The 22,748-nt window shown below is 43.0% G+C and overlaps 2 protein-coding genes across 3 annotated transcripts in view; one reads left to right on the top strand and one right to left on the bottom strand.

The window, feature by feature from the left end:
- LOC310799866 (transcription initiation factor TFIID subunit 4) overlaps positions 1-12,410 on the bottom strand; it is a gene marked incomplete at both ends in the record, with an annotated part of 142,986 nt that extends 130,576 nt beyond the window's left edge. Inside the window, 2 exons of the mRNA XM_083662467.1 lie at positions 5,541-5,695; positions 11,015-12,410. Of these exons, the coding sequence (XP_083518593.1) occupies positions 5,541-5,695; positions 11,015-12,410 (1,551 nt within the window). The remainder of the gene's footprint in view (positions 1-5,540; positions 5,696-11,014) is intronic.
- Positions 12,411-13,062: 652 nt separating this feature from the next.
- lsm14ab (LSM14A mRNA processing body assembly factor b) lies at positions 13,063-22,236 on the top strand. 2 transcript variants are annotated; one of them, XM_083662365.1, is made up of 10 exons: positions 13,063-13,364; positions 13,956-14,119; positions 14,312-14,459; positions 14,758-14,934; positions 15,966-16,052; positions 16,442-16,618; positions 18,165-18,321; positions 18,806-18,832; positions 19,423-19,675; positions 20,508-22,236. In XM_083662365.1, the coding sequence occupies exons 1-10, from the start codon at positions 13,241-13,243 to the stop codon at positions 20,526-20,528; spliced, it is 1,335 nt and encodes a 444-aa protein (XP_083518491.1). In that variant the 5' UTR covers positions 13,063-13,240; the 3' UTR covers positions 20,529-22,236. The 2 variants fall into 2 exon arrangements, with proteins under 2 accessions (XP_083518491.1, XP_083518490.1); XM_083662364.1 differs by having other exon boundaries at positions 20,505-22,236.
- Positions 22,237-22,748: the final 512 nt, after the last annotated feature.

Genomic DNA, 22,748 nt, shown 5'->3' with positions numbered 1-22,748 from the left:
GCTAAAATAAAGCTGATAATGTACAATTTGATTCATTTCAAGGGATGAAAAACCCTTTCAAAGTACAACACTGTCTATTTTGCTGCAACTCGACAGTGCTGCTTTTTTTACTCAAGAGTTCCACTTTCTACTTCCTGGAAAAAAAACTGGTCCATTGGAGTGAATGGAGATGTCGGAACTCTTCTATTATATGGCTCTGGGCATATCTATTCAGCAGGTCAATTGTCCAAAATGTTCATGCTGCATCGCTGTCACACCAAGATTCCACATATTCCTCGATATTTATTGCACTTTGTCACATTCTGAATGATATGACTATTACTAGATGAAATTATTTTAAATTAACAAGTTTAAACTCCTCTTTCCCTATTCAGGTCTATTCTTTGTCACATTCACAGAGACTGATACAGTTATGAAATGAAGTGAAACAAAATGAAGTGAAACATATGTCCGATGGAAAACGTATAATTTATGAGTTGGAGTAAAAGTGGAAACACGAAATGGGAATAAATTATGACCGGTCGAACTGAATTGTTAAAGACTATGAAATGCTGCCATCTAGTGTTAGTCTTTTGTCCTTGCAGTTAGTGAGATTAACTGGCGCCAAAGGCGTTGAGTATACAGGGCCAAGCACACGGGGTCAAGAGCAGGACCAAGAGCATGATGGGGTCAGAAAGCTGAGGCCTAAAGTATTTGCAAATAATTCTTCCATAACCTACTTGGAGAACAAGAAGGGTGGTGTGTGTGTGTGTGTGCCACATAGGACAATGTGTACCAGAAGGTTCAGGAGATCACTGGGAAGTACCTGAAAGTCTATTTAGCATTTAGAATCAGAATCAGAATCACTTTTATTGCCACAGTATGCAAGTTACATACGAGGAATTTGTCTTAGTGTCTGTATGCAGCGTAGCGGTCACATCAATATACAGAGATAAGAAGTAGGAAGATAACTAAAGACAATCACAAAGTTGCAAGTGCAATCAAATCGAGTAAATATATACAATATGTACATGAGTGGTGAAGTGTTCTGTGAAAATTTTGCATTTTCTGTGATTGACAATCTCCTTATCTGAACTGTCCTGATGCAACCAAACGGGCTGAAAAAAATATAATTAAATAAAAAAGACTGTTTGTTTCTTTCTTTCTTGCCACTTTTGCCACAGTTATTTGCCGTTTAGGTCAGAAGTGGGCGCTTCAAAGAAATCAAATGGCTCATATACCACATCAACAAGTTTTTTTTTTTACGTGCTGAAAATCTAAGTACAAAAAACTGTGTCCACATCAGAAGTCATATTGCAATGACAATATTCAGCAAAAAAACATAGGGGTTTTCTGAGTTCAATATGGGAATCCCCAGCCCAGAGAAGACTGACTAAATATTTAGCTTCGCACATCTGGCAGGCAGGTTGAATAGTGCTGTGCTGTGCTTGATTTACAGACACTGTGAGGCCTAAACTACCTAGTAACCTCATTATGACAAGCAATTAAACACCAAGTTCCAAAGTTATGGATCTACTAGCATGAGTTTTTAAATGAATGATGTATCCACAGGTGATAATAAGCAAATTCCAATCAATTATTCAGAAAGCTCGTTAAATTTTGAGAAGACGGGACCCTGTGGAGTCATTAAGGAGCCCTGGCTGAGACATTAATTCAGCTATTAATCACAGTTTAATCTATAGGTAAAATAATCATGAAATTCATTCGTTATAGCGCAATTTACACAGAAAAACTGATTAATCACAGCTCAATTAAGGTTTAGAACTGGGGCGATTCACATAAAGAGGCGGTGCTCACCCAAAATCCACTGATTGATATGAGGCCACAGATGATTCGATCAAAGTTTCACCGATTTACGTGATCAGTCAGATTTAGTTTCTGACAAACGTCACCTGTCACTCCTATCATGTGACGGGTTGGGAAGGAGTGATGGAAATGAACAGGAAGGTGTAAATGTGTCTCGTTTCTAACAGACTGTCATTCTCTGCTCCCTGGGGAGGACAGTTCAAGGCTGATGCCCCCTACTGGCCTGGAGAGCTTAAAAGAACCAGGAGACTCCTTCATTCCCGCTGCAATTAGGCTACACAGCTTAAATTAATTTGAACATGAAAAGATGTAGTATCATAGCCCTGTCTAAGAACTTAGGATTTGCACTGATTAGTCAATTTTGTTGTGATCTGTTTTATACACGTTTGCTGTGTTTTTCATGTTATGTGTTTTTTTTTATTGCATTTATTATGACTTTATTTCGTTTGGTTACTGTTTGATTTGCATGCATTTTCCTGTTTCTACTGTAAACCCTGTCTGCAAACAAAATGTTGCGTCATGGGACAAAGTTTAAACCGAATGGAACTGAGCTAAGTTGGGCCAGCTTGGTGGCTCACCGTCACCTCACAGCAACAAGGACTCGGGTTCGATTCGATTCCTGGCCCTTGTTGTGTGTGGAAAAGCACAGAATCAAACTCCAAACATCAGATCACTGTCACACGGGGGTCAACATTATACATACATATTATATATAAACAATATAACATTGGTTTGAATGTGTGGAAGTGGATATGAAGAAAGGTTTGCTGCAAAAAGAGAAATGGACATGGCTGTTTCCCTGGGTAAAAACAAAATTCCTATTTGAATATACTGTCCAATTACGTATTTTCTCATGCCAGTGTAGAACTTTGCATTTATGAATACTGAATCACAAAGTGATCACATTAACTTGATTGATCATTGAGTGGAAACTGGGTCCTGGCAGTGGCAAAGAACAGAGATGTAGGTTGCTGCTGAACAAAGAGTACAAGTTAATAAGGGATATTATGATGATGAATATATTATGATATTATGATGATTATATTCTTATTCTGGCTAAAACGAATTACCACTAAACCAGAAAAGAGTTTTATTCTGTAAAAATCTGTCAACAGGTCACACACAGATTTACCAGTCCAATGCAATGTGCATAGCAGATGTGCCAATATGAATTGCTGAGATGGTAACCACGCTCCCAGAAAATCCATCTGTGTCTGCTTTAACTGTTGCCTATTTGAGTCTATATGGAGCGTGTACATCACTGTGACATTTCAGGTTTCAAAACTAGGGATGTCACGGTACTAGAATTGTCTACTTCGATACCGATACCCAGGAAAATATCGATACTCGATACCATTTTCGATACCGCGCGGCGGGATGACAACAACACATCAAGAGGCATACAAAATAAACAGACAGATGGACGGACAGAGGCACGCTTCTCCATAATCTAGGTCTGATAAAACCCATTAAAAACGTTGACCTTAGACAGCAGATTACACCTGCTCTAGTCATCAGCCTATCAGAACACAGCAGATTACACCTGCTCTAGTCATCAGCCTATCATAACACGGCAGATTACACCTGCTCTAGTCATCAGCCTATCAGAACACAGCAGATTACACCTGCTCTAGTCATCAGCCTATCATAACACGGCAGATTACACCTGCTCTAGTCATCAGCCTATCAGAACACAGCAGATTACACCTGCTCTAGTCATCAGCCTATCATAACATGGCAGATTACACCTGCTCTAGTCATCAGAATACTTTGAGCTTGTTGAAGCAAAAGATACCCACCAATGACAGAGGGGGAGAAATCAGTGGTATGTTTGATTTTTCATTGCGAGAAAGCACTGCTGATATTGATACAGTTGCAAATGAGTATTTTATCCGTTTCAAATTTTTTGTATTGACTTTTATCGATACTATCGATACTTTTGACAACCCTATTCGAAACAGAATACGACTCTTTTCTCTCGTCTCATTTCTGGCTATCAGGGACAGTACTCAATGCTCACTGACTCAAACCGATATGGTTTTTGCTTTTGTCTCTAGACGGCGTAATGTTGGGCAATGACGACAAGCTATTTTCCAAATCACACGTTGAAGGACTAGAAAATTAAATGTGGCTCCACTTTGATCGGAAACAAAGCGTGTTTTGAAGTGGCTCTGGGGAATAGGGAGACCATATATCTGTACAAAGATCCAACGGTTATTCCCTCTTTAAAGATCAGAGCTTCGGGGCGTTCCAGTGGCTCAGCGGGTTAAAGTACCAAATACTCAGTGTGCTTTGGGTTCAAATCCACTGATATGCGTCTGAAACTGTTGATCGACTTTCTACAGCGCTGCTGATGCCGATTTCTGCCTACTACTCCCATGTTCTTGCAGCCATTCAACTGTAGCGTGTTCCTGCCAAGAGCCTGTAGTCAGCTCTACCAATCAGAAGTGATGTATCACTAGCCTGTAGTCAGCTCTGCCAATCAGAAGTGATGTATCACACTAGCCTGTAGTCAGCTCCGTTAGTACTATTTGCACTTGAACCGCTTGTCCGTGGTCGGGTCGCGGAGGTAACCCTTCCACTTGTTTTATTTAATTTGAATTGATTTTGTATTATTTTTTTTATACAAGGCAAAAAAAGGAGCTGCTTGGAGTTTGAAAAGAATATATTATTTAATGAGAAGTAATTGCCTCTGCGTACTGCAAAGAGTTACAAACCAGAATACATCTTCAATTTGATACGGGCAAACACAAAAACGCAACGCGTTTCAACCTGTCAGGCTGTATACCACAGCCTGACGAAGACCAACGGTTGAAACGCGTTGCGTTTTTGTGTTTGCCCGTATCAAATTGAAGATGTATTCTGGTTTGTAACTCTTTGCAGTACGCAGATACAAATAATATCTTCTTTTCAAACTCCAAGCAGCTCCTTTTTTTGCCTTGTATTCTATTTTGCCTGCTGAGCTGCTTTGGTCCACATTTTTTGTGCTTCCCCGTATAATTTTTTTATACCTTTAATTTATTTGTTTTATAACTGTATCTTTTATTAACTGTACTTTTACATAATATTTGTTATTTGATTGTTTATTTTATCTCGTATCTTTTACTATCATTTCATCTTACTCTGCATCATTGTAAAAGGCGGCTTGCCCTCAATGATTTTTCGAGTTTTAAATAAAGGTAATATTAACGTGGTGGGAAAGTATGGTATATCGTCTACCAACCAACTTTGAACTGTTGGTTTATTTAATTAAATATACATTATAGCAGAATTTAAAAAATAATAATAACCAGCGGTAGTTACTTTTTAATATATGCAACTACGCACATCTGCTTATCTCAAAGATGCTAGGCCGGGATGAAATAGTGAAGTTTTAAAAGTAAGCCCAAATATAACATGAATGCCCTATAAAAAAATATATATACAAATACTGTTTGGACAGATCTTCAACAGGTGTGTGGTATTCAAGTCCAAACATTGGTTGGCAGAACTTAGCACAGCCAAGATCCAGGTCAAAGTGTACTTTATTATCCCATTTCAGAGACATCTTTGTGGTCATTAGTGTGTAAAAACTACACAAAATACAAGAATACATGGCACATAGAGAACCTGTCCCTCCTGTTCTAGCTGTAAAGAATAATTACCAACCAATGCGGTGTGTGGTGGTCCTACTGATGAGAGTCCACTCTGCAGGTGGTAGTAGCTGCCATATGGGTCGTGTGGGGGACTCTTACCTGTGGGGCTGCTACTCTGAAGGTGCCGCCTGCGGTGGGGGTGGCCGGTCGCGGGGAGATGTTGTTCTGGGCCTGGGCCTGGGCCTGAGCCTGGGCCAACGCCTGCTGAGGAACCATCACCAGCTGGCCCAACTCTGTGCGTACCAGCACCATCCCTGCAGAGCCGCAGGCAACGTTAGTCAGCGCGGACAACATCACACCCACAGTGGGGAATTACAACCAGCCACCAGTGAGCAGCCAAAACGCATGCAAGTCTTGGCTGTGGACGGTGAGCTTGTTGACTCTACCAGCTATTTTGGGGGGTCAAACCAACCGTTCATCCAAAGTGGCTGGTGAATACTGTAAACAATGTGTAGTAGCACACACACACAAAAATCCTGTTCTGTGTATATGCACATGCCGTTACACAGGCAACTTTTTACAGCAGGTTTGGGGCAGAATTTGCCCCAGATTTGTCAGAAAGATTTGCTGGCAAGGTTTAAACATCAACCAATCAAAGACAAGAAAATTGGTCAGGTCAGGTGACCTGTCTGTCCTCGTCCCAAAATGTTTTCAAAAATACCGGCTGATGGTACAAATGCCATTAATTAAATAGTAAACACATCTAGGAAATAATAATAACTGTGATTCTTTGTATATAGGCCTAACATTTAATCTTGCAAGCTAGCTAGCTGTTGGATGCTGCATCATGCCAGACCATATGAACCTATAATACATGTTATTAAGTTGCAGTGGATAATGAAATGATTACATTTTCTGTAGAGAAGAGGTCAGAATCACGGTGATGGCAGCAATATCTATCGACAACAGTCAGATTTGTCTGAGTTACCATTGTCTTCTTTGCCCATTGCCCAAGTTGCTCAAACTAACTCATTGCCCACTGCCAGCAACTGTTGCCTCAACTTTGCCAAACAAATGTACCTGCGTACCATCTTAATATGCACTTGCTCTGACTGCAAGACTGAACCTACGCAGTCAAGAGCCACTGCGAGCACAGGAATTTTTGTCCACCATACATATTAGTGGCTGGTGGTTGACCAAATTTGGCAGCCATGATTACTGTTTAACCAGCCAATTAGAGTTTAATTTGGGAAAAACTTCACCACAACTTCAAAACAAACTCAGAAAAAACTGAAAAGGGTGGGGCATAGATTGTGCAATTTAGAGATCATGGGATTTTACCACACTGATTTGACCCAGACAGAAATTATAAATTATTCATGACAGTATGTCCAATCAACAATGCCTCACAAATCTCAAAATTCACAAAGCCCTTGCACTGCTTTACCAGGCAGAAAGCATGAATAGCAAAGCAACCTACATGATTGGTCAACAGCCAAAGTGGCAGCCAGGTAGAGAAACTTAGTAGCCGCCACAGCCAAAAATGTGCCAGCATTTGGCTGGTGGTGACTGGTGTTCATTTACTACACTCGTCAGTCAATTAATTATGATTTAATTATTAAATATGAATAGACTGACAATGTTGCCAGAAATCAGGCTAATCAACAAACATTCGATTTTTACATTATAGCCATGTAGTAGCCTAGCTCTCTCAGCGAATAATAACCTTGAATGTTACATGAGTGTCTCTTTGCTCTCTCTGAAAGGCTAGTAGGAGTGCAGTTATTACAGACAGTGCCACGCTTGTGAAGGAGCCCATACCGGGACGAGACTTTTTTATTACACATTGGTTTATCTTTGAGGAATTTACATACAGTAAAGACACAATGATGTCCATCAAATGTTAACAGTGCTGCTGCTGTATATCCTGATCAATCTCTACCATTTTCCATACCACGGGAAGGGGGGGGGGGGGGTGACGACACATCAAGAGGCATAAAAATAAAGTTAGACAGATGGACGGACAGACGCACACTTCTCCATAATCTAGGCCTGATAAAACTTTGAACGTGGACAGCAGATCAGCCCTGCACTAGCCATCAGAACACATTTAGCTTGTTGAAGCTACAGATACCCACCAATGATGGGGAGGGAAAAATCAGTGATTTTTCATTCAAAGAAAGGACTGATGGTATCAAAATTGTTGCAAATGAGTATTGTATCCATTTAAAATGTCTAGTATTGATACTTTCGATACCTGTTGCAAATGAGTACTGTATCCGGTTCAAATTTTCAGTAATTGATACTTTTCGGGTACTCACGATATTTTTGACAACCCTAATGCTTGCCCATCAGTTGGCCAAAACATGGTGCTGTGCATCACCATATTTACTTACAGTAATCCAATTACAATAAGAAAACACTATTCATTCTGCGCGCAGATGCTTTGCTGGTCATTGTAATGTGGAGCGCAACAGGTCTCCACTAAGGCAGTTGCAATTTCTTGGGCAGCAAAAAAAAAGGGCTAAAAAGGAAACGCTAAATTATTTTTACGCATTTCATTATTCATCAAGGACCCTAAACTGACATGAATTAGTACACGAACCCCCATTTGATGACATTTTGTCCAGGGTAACCCCATCTGATCATATTTTTGCTTTTGTGAAGAAGACCCTCCCACTCTCCTGGCCCTGTCTTGCTGGAGCCTGTTGTGGTTGTTAGGCTGACTGGGTGTAAATGGACTGCATTTATGTAGCGCTTTTATCCAAAGCGCTTTACAATGTGCCTACATTCACCCATTCACACACACACATTCACACACCGAAGGTCGGCAAGCTGCCACGGCCATCGGGAGCAATATGGGGTTCAGCGTCTTGCCCAAGGACACCTCCACGTGCGGACTGGAGGAGCCGGGGATCGAACCACCGACCTTCTGATTAGTGGACGACCCGCTTCTACCTCCTGAGCCACAGTCGTCCCAGGGTGTACCATGGGCCTGGTGCACTCATTGGGCTTTAGGAAGACCTTCAGCCCATTCTACGCCTACACACGTTTACAGGAGATGTTTCATCATTACAGGAGGTGTATGAAAGCCATGACCAAAATAGTCAGACATTCTATTGTGTTACTTATGGTTGGAATTCTAGTGAACATAAATGACCCTTTTTGCTGGGGACCCCCCTGGAAGCCCCTCAAGGACCCCTGGGGGCTGGGGGTCACCCCACTTTGAGAGGCATTGCCTTAAAGCAGTGTTTCCCAACCTTTTCTGGCTTATGTACCCCTTGAGCTGTTTCGCCATGCCAATAGTACCCCCTCACTCAGGCGTGTTGACGATTCTCTAAATTGGTTCTATTAAACTCATATTAAAACTTTTAGTATCTAACACGACTGATTATTACATGAAATAATTTGAATGAATCCCCTTTATAATATATTTCTGGTGGATTGAAAAAGTCTTACTTTTTTTACCAACACTGACCGGGCATGTGTACACAGCATTTTAGAAATGGGCCTATGAAATGACTTGGTATACTGTTTTTTTTTTTTCATTTTGGAAATAAATTGTGATCCCCAATCTTTCCACGTACCCCCTTCAAGCTGCTCAAGTACCCCTAGGGGTACACGTACCCCTGGTTTGGAACCACTGCCTTAAAGGACTTGTGCATATATGTATATATCTCTTCTTGATCTCGGTACAGGCTGCTAGCCTATCTTCATGCACCATAGACAGCAGGTAAGTGATGTCCTGTTGTCCCTGCCCACACGTCCATGTTGTATGTCAATTGAGAGGCAAAGTGCCCGCCTACTTCCTGCTTCTTCACTGTACCAGAGATTTTAATCCGCCATTTATTTTCCCATAGGCATTTTGTAAAATGCTTATAAAAATAGTTTTACTTGTTCAAATCAAACGGTTCAGATATATTTAGAAACAGGAGAGATCGCATAACATTTCACTCGGACCAAAACGTAAAAGAATTGCGGATTTAAAGAAAATATTTTTTCATTGTAGTTTATTTTAAGTTTTGGTCTGAGTGAAATGTTCTACGGTCTCTGCCGATTCTAAATATAGCTGAACCGTTTGGTTTGACAAAGTAAAACTATTTTTATAAGCATTTTACAAAATGTCTATGGGAAAATAAATGGCGGATGAAAATCTCTGGTACAGTGAAGAAGCAGGAAGTAGGGGGTCACTTTGCCTCTCTATATGTACTATGAAATGTATGAAGTTGACGATGTGTATCTGTAATGACACCAAGACAAATTCCCGTAGTTTTATTTGTAAATTGGCGATATAGTGATTCTGATTATTATTCTCAGAAATGGCATTTTGAAACACAACTGTTTGAAACTTCAGGAAAGTTAAAGTCACAAATTGGAAATGTGAAAAGTTTCGAAGGCAGACCGCTGATCCATACACAAATCATACCATTGGCGTGGCTGGCACATCATTAAAGTGTCTGGCATTCTCGAAATTCTGCTGTCGATGGGAAACTTCCAAACGTTTTCTGGTACTTTCTTAAAAGAAGAATATGATATATGAATACTTTAGTGGTTGTATTTGATTGGGAAGGGAAATTCTAGGGATGCCAGCAGGTCCCATTCCCTGACAGTCACCCTCAAGATGTTATTTCCCATGAGATATCGGAGCAGCAGGGTGACCTAGTGGTTAGAGAGAATATGTCCTATAAGCAAAATATCCCAGGTTTGATCCAAACCACAGTCTGTGTGTGTGTCGTGCTATTGTTGCTAAAGTGTCGCTCTGAAAGACGCCAAACTCCTGTCTACTACTTCACTTATTGTGAGCCACTCTGGTTAAGAGCATCAGCTAAAATGTGTAAAGATGTACATAATATAAATGTTTTCCATTCCCACAGAGATCATGAGGTTTGTTTTTATTCTTCTTCTACCCATTACAGATGTGTGGTTTCATGTCATATAGTCTCGCTTATATATATGTATATAATGTAGAATAGATGTTGAGATAACAGGAGAGAGTGAAAGCAATGGCCAAGTATACGCACTACATTCTCTCCTTGGGCTAACTTCTACTAGTCATTAAAATCATAGTGAAATCACACAATTTACTCATTTTGGTGGGGGGGGGGACTCCCCTGGACCCCCTCATCAAGCTGATGTCCAAGTATGCATGTCTAGTTGCCATCGGCAACGCCCGGAGTCGAGGCTAACAACGTAGCATGTTTTCTCACCACCGAGAAGGGTCAGGGTTAATTGTTTGATTGAGTTGAGTACATGAGTTTCTGCCCGTGCTAAAACTGTATAGCATGCACTCACACCGCTGCTCATTTGAAATGAATGGCATGTTGTAATATCTCTGCAACATTCACCAGCCCATCACTTCACTTGAACTTGCAGAATTCCCATGCAGCACACATACTGACACACACTGTGCACGAACAAGATGTTGCATACGCTACACACAACTTCTCCTCCTGATTCAGCAGGAGAAGTTGTGTACATTGTGACATGTGGAGTCTTTCAGGAGTCCTGAAACACTACCACCAGTTACCAGTTATATATCCAGTTGACAACTAAACCCATGAGTCTGGGGGCTGGCTTATTCCCACACAGCAGGTGCCGTTCAAAAACCACCTCTCTCCAGCAGCAAGCCTTACCCTGTGGGATGGTGAACCCGGGGGGCAGCTGGATGGTGGTCTGCTGCTGAGGCTGAGGCGGTCTGACAATCAGCTGAGGGGCTACGACCCTTTGCGGTGCCGCGGGTCCGAGTCCGGGCCGGGGCTGAGACTGTGCCGAGGTGGCCTGTGGTGGCACGGCGGCACAGGGGGTCGAGGGAGAGGGAGCCGCGGGCCGGACCATGCCGGTGGTTGTAGTCACAGAGGTGGTTGGACCGGTGACACTCACAGAAGTGACACAGACAGTGGCTGTGGAGGCAGAGCTGAGAGGCTGGCTCGCTGCTGTTGCTGTTGTCGTTGGTATGGCAACAGCAGAGGCAGGGGGAACAGCATTCATTACAGAGTTGACATTACCAGGCTGGCTTGACATTACAATTGTGGAGTGAGTTTCGTCCGTTTCGGAAGCCCCTTCAGTGGTGGTGTCCGTTTTGCTGTGGTTCACCTGTGAAGCCGGAGAGGGGACAGGTGGTCCTATCCGCGCTCCCTGCTGGACCAAGGCCGACACGGTGGTCCCGTTTCCGTTCTGGGCTATGCTCGCAACGATGTGATTGGGGAGTCTGTGCAGGGCAATTGTAGGAGTCCCTCGGTCGAGAGGAATAGCCGAGTGCGCTGCAGATATGCTGGCGTTGGATACAGTGAACGTGGTGGTGGTGTTGATGGAGGATGTCACCGCTCGAGCAGCAGAGTTTGGTGTAGTTTCGCTGGTATCCACAGAGCTAACGCTAACGGGCACCGCTGTGCTGCTATTCCTCCTGGTCGTTACCGTTACAGCTCCGCCGTTCAAACTCTTGATCCGGGTCGAAACAGTCCGTCGCCGTGTGCCTTTCCTCGGCAGATTCGCTTCTGTCGACGGCTCACCTGAGCCCGGGGGGACCTTGCTAGACCCCTTAGTGGTGCTGATGCTGGCAGGCGGAGATGCCAAAGTTGACCCAGCAGCAGATGCAGCAGTCAGTGTTGTGATGGATGCTGCTCCATGTGATTGCAAACCGCTGGTAGTGGCGTCCACACCGACAGCCGAAGTGGCGGGAGCCTCGGCAAAGGACGGGGTCGAGCCGCCCAGTGAGGAAGGTGCGATAGTTGTACCTGGGCTGATTTCTTTAGAGTTGATCTCCTGGCGTAGTAGCTCATCTTTATTATTACGCCGTCCTTGTTGTTGTTCCAGTGTTGTGGTGGTGCCCACTGGAGCTGGTGGTAGCGTTTTTCCTAAGTGATGGTTAGCGGTGGTCACGGAGCCAGCACCTCTGCTTTCGTCGGTTTTACCTGCCGGGTCGCTTTGGCCAGCAAGCTGCGACTCCAGGGAGCCCACCAGGTCGCTCACAGCCTTCTCATCCACCTCTGAAAAGAGCATTTCTTCCAGGGGGTCGGAGGCGCCCGCCATCTCTGGATCACGGATCGCCGTCTTATTATTTTTTTTACATTGCGCTTGCGTGTTACTGGGCATTGTGGGAATGAATCTGACGTCATTAAAAGAGGGAAAAAAGAGAACGAAATGTTTCTTGTTTTATTTTTCTGAAAATATCCGTTAATGGATGATAACAATGCAGTGTGTTAACAACTCTAGTGTGATGTAGCTAGTTACACAACGATATAGCGTATGTGATGTAGTTTTTGTATGCATCAATAAAATGTTTATAATATCCAAAGCATGCTATGTTAACCTATGTCATACCTATTCAAGACAAATGCAGAACTATTTTTGTGACTTTTTCTGCATAAAAGAAATGTCTGAGGTGGGGGCAGGGTGTGGAGGGACCCGTGTAATATCGCGAGAGGAGGTGCGGGGGGCGAAATCTCACAAATCTACTAAAGTGTCCTATGAGTGACTCCTTTTCTTCTGCGTGCAACAAATACTTGTCAATGTGAACAGAATGGGGAGTATACAATGAATACTCATATATATCACTCTACTCGACATATTTTGTCAAATCACACGTTATTTCCATTCTGGCACTGCGAGACTAGAGGCAGACAAATAAGCAACAACCACATTTCCCAACATCCTTAGCGGCGGGTGGCGAAGGAAAATGAAAACGGCCATGTCGTGGTAGCGATTTGTTCAACAGCGAACGGGGTTTAAATAGTTCATTAAAAGTACCATTGCAATTGTGAGACTTAAGAAGACGTACAACTTTTTGCCTGAAGATACTCCATCTTTTCAGGGAAATCACATCCGACTGAAGTAATTGGGTTATTCAAAACAGGACAAATATGAGCGGAGGAGGGACGCCGTACATCGGCAGCAAAATTAGCCTGGTCTCGAAGGCCGGGATTCGTTATGAAGGAATTCTGTACACCATTGACACTGAAAACTCCACTGTTGCTCTTGCTAAAGGTAAGCTAACCCAACATGCCGACTCTACATTCGTCAACAAAAGCTCCCGTTATCGTACCCGTGTCCAACGGCGGCACACCGTACCGAGTTATCAGCGTAGCGTTAGTTAGCTATGCTTATGCTAGCTAACGTTAGCCAATTAGCCAACTGCAGTGCTGGCCGACACTTGCGTTCTTTGTTTACGTCCTGCTGCTATTTCACTACTCAATGCAGCTGCTAAGTAGTGCCCCTAATTGCAAGCCATGTGCCTGGTGTTGAAAGTGCTGTTACTTAATGACACTTGATTGATGTGTTGTGTGCCACTTTCTTTTGGTTTGTACATTATGTGTAGCTAACGTTATGTTCAATGAACTCGATAACGATCTTCTCTTTAGGTTATCGTCTTTGAACATGTAACTGTAGTGTAGTATTTTTTTAGCCATACAGTTACCAAATCAGCCTATTTTCTATCCTCGTATGCCTAAACGGACAATCAAATATTTTTCACAGGCCTTCACATTTAAACATAGTTCTGCGCAGCCTCAGTAACAAAGACTAGTAAAATAACATCCTGTATGAAGTAGTAATGGCTGTCACATTTTCTCCCAACAGTTCGTTCTTTCGGCACTGAAGATCGCCCCACTGACAGGCCCATTCCTCCTCGGGATGAAGTGTTTGAGTACATCATCTTCCGAGGGAGTGATATAAAAGACTTGACGGTGTGTGAGCCACCCAAAGCCACTAGTACACTGCCCCAGGACCCTGCCATTGTTCAGGTAAGAAATTGTTTGTATACAGTGCCAGCCTACTTTCTGTATTTATGATTTTGTATTAAATGACATTGGACCCTAGATGTGGGCTTGCGGTGTTTAAGACTTAAGTGTTGGATGATCTACCCTCAGGGTAGTACCCTGTGTTGTGATAGTGCTGTTGTCCTTAATTGGCCGGGTGGGTTTTTATCCTTCTAGTCCTCTATTGGATCCAGCAATGCTGCAGCATCATCATCATTCCAGTCTGGGGGGTCCTACGCATCTTTCAGCCGGGCCCCCATCCCACCATACAACCAGTTTAGCTCAACGCCCCTGGTACCTCAGCAGTATGGAGCTGTTGGAGGAGGTAAGTGTTGTCTGAAATACGTGTCTATTTACTCGGAATCGAATCGAGATGAATCGATTCAGAACCTTGTGAATCGGAATCGAATCAATTCATGAAATTTGAACCAATACCCTATTGGTAAATATCATTTATCGGCCGTAACAGCAATGTTAATGTCTGTTATTGATATCGGCCACAATTTTCATATCGGTGCATCCCTAATATTGGCATAAAATATTTGCTATCAGCCGCTTCAATGTATTGGCCTCAGCAATCAAAAATGCTCACTGCTTGAACCCCACTTTGCTGTGTTCTACAGGACGCACTAGTCCTCCGCTTGAGCCTCTGAAGAAGAATCCCTCAGTGGAGCAGGCGGTACAGGCCCCCCCTTCAGCTGCCCCGGCTGCTCCTGCAGTGGTGGTACAGAGGAGTCCCAGACCCGCCCCCGCCACTGCCCCCAGCCAGAGGCCCCCAGACCTCCTGGAGCCGAGAAGGGGTAAGGTTCTCTCACTGTCAACCTGGTGGGAAGATGTTGATTTAATGTTTTTAATTGCTAGGACTCTATTCATAATTTTCACCCTATGAGTAATTTTGTTTTCACACTTTTTATCACTTCAATGGTATGAATATCAACCCTATGAGGAGTAGGGCTGTCCTTTGCCTTCTACCCATTGTCTTGGTGTAGGGCTGACCTTCTGGCCCGTTGGTCGCTGCAGGCCGACCAAATTCTCATTGGTCGGACAATCCCTGGTGTTAATTTCATAAGAGAGAATCAATTTAATAAGAAAAGCGCTCTGGAACGAACTAACGTGCTGCGACAGCAACACAGACCTTTTCTGGAAGCGCACACAGGAGGAGAAGTGACAGAACAGGCTAGACAGGCTACCACAGTTAGCAGGCTATCCAGGCTGAAGGGAGAGCAAACCGCATAGCGATGGAGTCAACAATTAAATGGGTCCGCTATCAAGCACAAACAACGGACATCAGCTGTTAACGAGCGGCTAATGTTATGTTGTACCTTATGAAATTAGAATAACAGGCTAGTAGTGAGTGATACTGACCGTCCTTAGAGATACACTCTCCAACTCCGGTAACGTTGGACAGACTGGAATAAATCACAAAAGGAATTACTGTCTCGCTCTCCTTTCTGATTACTAGTTAGCCATGCCACAGTGCTAACGTTACATACCCATAACCACTGCACACGCTTTCTGACAGCTGGTTGGCATCGCAGCTGAATACGGGCAGGTGCACGCTGATCAGCTCTGTTATCATTTCAGTAACATTACAATGTGCAAATAGCTTTTCTTTATAATAATTCATTTAGTACGCTGCAAAACAATATACCTTTTTTAACCTATTTATTATCAAGTAGCTTATTTATTGGTAATTGTAAGCATTGATATTATTTTAGTTGTAGCGTTTATGTATCTCTTTTGGTAGATTTGGCAGATCATTTCTTTCGCACGCTGGCTGACTTCTTATTCTGTTCTTACATGATGGTAAATTCTGTCTTTTGCTGTTTAGCCCCTGAGGTGCAGAAAGTGCCTCAGCCAGATATTCATATTGAGCATGGTGCTTTTGAAAACCGGGATCCCAACAGGCGTCAACACAGTAAGTCATTTCCACTATATGAAATTACTTTCTACCTTCGGGTATTCATGGTCAAGTTTAATAGAAAGGTCTATCCCCCCCCTTTAAAAATGGATACCGGTAATACCATCATTTTAGATGTTTGCTGCTAAAAGATCTTGGGTAGCTAATAACTTTCATTAGTATGTTGTAATGCATTTTTTTTTGTGATTTTTTTTATTTTATTTTGCCAGTGTAGGTGTCTCATGTTTCATATGTTGGTGGTTTTGTTCTGAAACAAAGCTTCATATTTATTTGCTTAGCTGTCTGATTCACGTTCTCTTGATTAATACTGGTCCTGTCTGCTTGGCAGTGAACTTTTAAGGCGTCGCATTATTGCCGGGTCTGAGTTTTCCCCTGTCGTTTCTCAGCTGGTGGTCCCCCTCCCCGCCGTGGCCGCGGAGGAGGCAACCGCGGCAGAGGCCGATTCAACGTGCGTCGGGACGGCCCCGTGAAGTTCGAAGAAGACTTTGACTTTGAGACTGCCAACGCCCAGTTCAACAAAGATGAGATTGACAAAGAGCTCCAGAGCAAGCTCAAACTCAAAGGTACCGCTCCTAACACGGAGTCCAGAAGAGCAACACCTGGATAACTGACCAGCACTTTTAAATTATGAACTGTCTCTATTCCGCGTCAAGGTGGTTCAGAATTGATTATTTCTCACTTTTATGCAAAAATCTGGGAGAGAAAAAACACTTTATATTTATAGCAGTGCTGACTTTTTGTCATCAGGCTTTGATTTAATGTCATAAGGTTTAGCTACATTGATTCAGACAGTGCGCCCTCCTCTGGCCACCCTAATGAATGCATACCGTAATACGGCTATGAGCCGCGCATAAGGGAATTGCAGTGTGCAAGTCAAGTCAAACGTCAGCCAACTCGAGGCTGGTGCCCTGTACATCCACATACCAGGAAGTAGATTTTCAATCAGTATTGGTCAAATCAATGCATTGTTTAAATAGTGATTCTGCTAGTTAACAACGCTTTGCTACGACAGCACTTGTGAGTGAAACTACATTGACGTTAGAGATGTAACGGTACGAACATTTCAAATCACGATTATCGTGACCAAAATTATCACGGTTATCGTATTATCACGGTATTCGTAAAAAAAAATTGCTGGAAATGTTCAAAAAGTACTGAGAGACTCACTGAAATATTTTACAACATTTTATATTGAAAACACAGACCCAAAAAGGATTGATACACTCACTGAAATCATTTCTCCAAGGCTGCACGTTTGCATCTGGGAGACTGTTGCCAACTTTGGTTGATGATCGACAGTATTTACCCTGTTTTTCAAAGCACGGTAATCACGGTACCACGGTTTTAATGATAATGAAAATTTTAAACGTTACGGTTATCGTAAGGAATTTTAGCGCAGTTATCGTTGCATCCCTAATTGACTTTAAAAACTCTTAACACCAATCCTGCACACCTACAGAATTTGAATGACTAGAATGGTCTTTCCACTGTTGTCTATGGTATTTTGGGTATTTTGGGTGATGCTTGACGGCATGAGTGGGTTAGCTTTGTAATATTACAAGGCTATAATTAAAGGTGGCTACTTACCATCAGTGATATATAGAGCAATTAAGCCCAATTAGTCCAAAAGTCCTTAAGTTGTCCAGTAGGTAAACTTCCGCTGTTCCAACCATCCAGGAGCGTTGATTTGAATTGGAAATGATCCATTTCAGATTTTGTGTGCACACCCTTCACCTGAGCACCTAGAAAGCACGAGCAGTGTGAGTCAGCACCCTGCCGCCAAGCAATAATGACCAGCTTGTCCAACACTCTCCCTTTAAATAGCATGTTACTGACGTGAAGCAATAATGACCAGCTCGTCCAACACTCTCCCTTTAAATAGCACGTTACTCTGATCCTGATCATCTTGACTTGAACACTTCACTGTGTTCCAACTCAGGACATTGTCACAATAATGTGAACGGCAGCTGGAGCAAAACACGTGTTGCTTTAGTCAAAATTTAAATCTGTCATTTGAATCGCCTCAAATATGGTGCAAATGGCCGTTTAGCGGATGGGTCTTTTACAAAGTGTTTAAAATCTTTCGCCATCTTCCTCTGATATAAACAGATGACAAGCCCGAGAAGGCTCAGAATGGAGAAGAGAATCCTGCCCCGGAGCATCAGGCTACCGAAGGCACCGCCGAGGAGGAGGACGCAGCCATAACCTCATGCTACTATGACAAGACCAAGTCCTTCTTTGATAACCTGTCCTGTGATGATCCAAGGTAGGTCTGTCCACCTGCACTGCCCAGAGTTCAGTCTGTCCACCTGCACTGCCCAGAGTTCAGTCTGTCCACCTCCACTGCCCAGAGTTCAGTCTGTCCACCGCCACTGCCCAGAGTTCAGTCTGTCCACCTGCACTGCCCAGAGTTCAGTCTGTCCACCTCCACTGCCCAGAGTTCAGTCTGTTTACCTCCACTGCCCAGAGTTCAGTCTGTCCACTTCTGTCCACCTCCACTGCCCAGAGTTCAGTCTGTCCACCTCCACTGCCCAGAGGTCAGATTGCTGCTAGTTTGTAGGAATATGGTGCAGTGAAATCTAGGAAAGGAAAAAGAATAAGAATAAGAAAATCATGGGGCCTTTGGTATATTTTATATAGGCTTGTGTGTATATCTTGTACAATGGACATAAGTCTTTTAATTTATGATATCAAAATATATTCTTTGCATTCTTGTAAGACACTGAAAGATCTTTGTTTTTCTCTTACAGGAAATCAGGTGAAAGAGGGTTTACAAGGCAAGTCACACTCTATAGCTGTTTAATATCTGTTTTTGATGAGGCATGTTCATTACAAAAACAAGGGCAAATTCATAATAGCTGCGACCGCATATGTGAAGTTCCAAAATGCAGGATGGCAGCTTTTGTGGACTGACCGACAGAGTAGGTCTGGGCAATATAGCCAAAAAATCTATATTGATCATTTTTAATTACATATTTTTGATAAAGACCACGAGAAAACCCCCCACTTTAACCACTTTATTTTGAACCAGCTTATTTATCAAGGCACTTGAGGTAATCATTTTAATGTTGGCACAACAATTAAAAATAAAGTGAGTGTTGTAGCTGTGTAATAAACATGCTCGTTTGGGAACTTTAGGATGTGTTTGTTTGATTGGCTGTTTGAGTGTCACTCGTAGGACGCTCCATTATCAAGGGACAGATCGATATTTATTGAACTATTTTCTTATTGTATTGATGAATTGTCTTATCGCCGGTATATATTGCTATTGATTTATCGCCCAGCCTGAGCGACCTATAGAGCTGCTAGTCGCATCAAAAAACCAAACAAACTGGGGGGCATCCTGATTGGTCTTTGTGTTTGTCAGGGATCGAAGACCCACCTGGGCGGAGGAGAGGCGGATGAATGCCGAGACCTTCGGTCTCCCGCTGAGGCATAACCGAGGAAGAGGAGGCTACCGCGGCCGAGGAGGCTACATGCCCCGCGGCGGCCGAGGCCGTTCGTCCAGCAGAGGATCCTTCGGGCCACCCCCGAGTGCCCCGCCTGGGTTCAGAGGCGCATACAGAGGCGCGTACAGAGGCAGCAGAGGAGGCCGGGAGTTCTCTGACTTTGAATACAGGGTAAATCATTCAGCTCCATGTACTTCAGCACACGTTTTAGAAATCTTAATTGCCGGGGCGTCTGGGTAGTGTAGTGGTAGATTCTCTGCCTATCAAGACGAGGGTCGCAGGTTCCTATCCATGCGTTGCCTCCGGCTTGGTCAGGCGTCCATACAGGCACGATTGGCTGTGCCTGAGGGTGGTAAGCCGGATTGGGGGTATGTGCCCCGGTCGCTGCACTAGCGCCTTCTCTGGTCAGTCGGGGCGCTTGTTCAGGGTGAACGGAACTGGTGGGAATAGCGTGATCCTCCCACGTGCTACGTCCTACCGGTGAATCTCCCCCCGTCAGGTGAAAAGAAGCAGCTGGCTACTGCACGAGTCGGAGGAAGCATGGTGCTAGTCTCGGCTCTCCCCACATTGTCAGAGGGCGGAGCAGCCAATAGGGCAGCATGGGGATAAAAAATTGGCCAAGTATAATTGGGGGGGGAAATGGGGGGGAAATCAGAAAAATAATAATATAATAATAATAAATCGCCAATATCGGTGACAATTTTTTTTTTTTTTTAATTTGGGTTGTAATGCCACAAAATACAAGAAATTCAAGGGGGTTCAGTGTTTCCTCTAGGATTTTTTTCAGCAGTGGTGGTCGGGTCCAGGGTGGCATGGGCCGCTGCTGAAATACGATAGAGGAAACCCTGGGGTTCGATACTTTCTGAAGTCTGTGTGTGTGTGTGTCTACTAGACTCGCCCCCATTAATTTCCTACCCTGGTGTCTAGATAGATGGGACGGATGGACATGTAGACTATCACCAGTTGCACTCCAGTCTAAACTTGTTTTCCTTTCTTCTAGAAGGACAACAAGGTGGCTGCATAGTACAGCAGTGACGTATCCACAGAGAATTGTAGCCCTTCGTCGTGAAAATGTCCCCCTTCAAGAACTTTGCTTTGGTCTCGACATTTGACATAAAGAATGAAGACATACTCTTAACTTGGTCACCAGCACTAGTCGACTGCTTGATGTCAGTGGGTGTGAGTGCGGCTTCTTCACCCATCTCCCTTCTCTCCACTTTGAAAAGGTGTTTTTTTCTTCTTTTATTTTGTTTATTTTTCCCAAAAAGTTGAGTTTTGTTTGATAAACAGTCATCAGAAGGACACGATGTGTAAATACATTACCTTGGTGGAATAACTCAGTATTTTTTTTTGCATCTCTTAAAGTTCCTTTCTTACTGAACTTATCTTTGATAATGTTGTGTAAAAGCTGTATGCAGAAAGCCCACTGTGAGTACTCCGATCACGATCCATGTGATCAATAGCTTTATTTTTTGTTTTTTTGATATATTCAGTGATGTACCTTGGCACCAAAATTATCTGCATCTCCTCTTTCACCGCATTTCTTTCCTACTCGGATCTACTTGCCAGTTGTTCAGTATTTGAACTCGCATTGTTTGTAGAAAAGCGTTCTTGGTTCATTGGGTTGATTTGTGTTTTGATGTTGAAATACGTTCTCTGTCTTGATGAAGTGGTGAGTTCAAAGTTAAGCCATGTACACAAAATGAGACAGACTAACGGGACATAATCTGAACTGAATATTGTAATGAATGAATGTATATCTAGCTCATGTCCTATTCTGTGCCCTCAAGCAAATTATGGCCACCAAACACTCATTTCTAGTTTTTAGAAATGTGTATTTAGAATCGTTCGGAGATATATTTGCCCCACCCCAAAAAGCCAATGACTTTGTTTAGGTTTTCATAGTCTTTAGCACTACTATTTTTTTGGTTTAAAAAAAAATAAAATAAAGAAAAAAGCAAGCTAATGCAGACTATCTGTAGGAGACACCGTCATTTGATTGACCCCATATATGGGGTTTACTTTTGAGCTTTAGCGTGTTCTTTGTTAAATGTAGTTGTTGCGGCTGGGTCTGTCGTGTAGGTGTCATATCGTTTTCTGCAGTCGTGGCTAAATGAAGAGCAGTAGCGCTATGTGTTTCTTGAAATGAGCAACATGAACTGATAGAACTGGACCTGTGGAAGTCAAGGGAAGCCATCAAATAAGGTTCCTTTTGGATCAATGAGACGTGCAGCGCGGCAGTATTTTGCCAATAACCATATTTGAGCATTTGGTAGCCTATAAGTACATGTCGTCTGAACTTTTTTTTTTTTTTTTTTTAACCCCCCCCCCCCCCCCCTAAAACCACCATCTTTATTGGCTCAAAGTATAATTGTAGTGAGTTGTCTGCTTGTTACAAGCCTGTCTGCCACCCACCCCCATTGACATGTCTTAAAATTTTGATTTTTCAACTTTTTTTTGATTTTTCAACTTTTTTTGATTTGTCTCTACAATCAGGCATTTTCATGACAAAGCTATGATGTCGTGTTATCACGACTGGAAGTAGGAAATATTGTAAAAAGATCAGATGTCGTCGTCTCCGACAAAGAATATGTTGAACTCAGGGTTTCTGTGGGTCCTGAGAAAGTGTTTAAAAAAAAAATGCTAAATAAGGTTAAATTGAGATGTCTGAATTAGGATCTTCAGAAGTCTGAAATTACTTTTGTTAATCAAAATAAAATTTGACCACATCAGCCTAGTTGTTACATTTCTGTGGAGATCTGATAAGGTGGAACGGTCATTTAGAGCTCTCAAGTTCACCATGTGTGTTCTATCTCCGATTGGCTGTGATTGGTTACGGTGTCGCTAAGGGACGCTTCCAGCAGACTCGGTAGCAGCTCTCTTAACTTTCCCCTTTATGTCTGCACTCCTGCCACAGTGCCACTACGCCCGTCTTCTTTTGTTGCGGTCATGCTGGTATGCATTGATTTTAGACTTCTTAAAAAAAAAAAGCCTGTTGCCGCCGCCTCTTTTTGTCCCAATCCACCATATTTGGCTCATTGTGGGAAGTGTAGTTGTGGATCATCATAACTAGAAAGACCTGTATTACAGACACCTAAGTAGGCTAGGCTCACAATTCATGTCAACATTTTCAAGCTGGTATGGAGGTTACTGGTAGAATTATCAGTTGCAGAATTTGATGAACTGGGCGGAGAAAGACTCCTTTGTGACTATATCTGTGAGATGTTAAAATAATGCAGATTTT

The sequence above is a fragment of the Poromitra crassiceps genome, assembly GCF_964638095.1.
Source record: "Poromitra crassiceps genome assembly, chromosome: 28".
In the NCBI taxonomy this organism is placed as follows: domain Eukaryota; kingdom Metazoa; phylum Chordata; class Actinopteri; order Beryciformes; family Melamphaidae; genus Poromitra; species Poromitra crassiceps.
The sequence above is the reverse complement of the archived record's forward strand: the minus strand, read 5'-3'. Positions and strand labels throughout refer to the sequence as shown.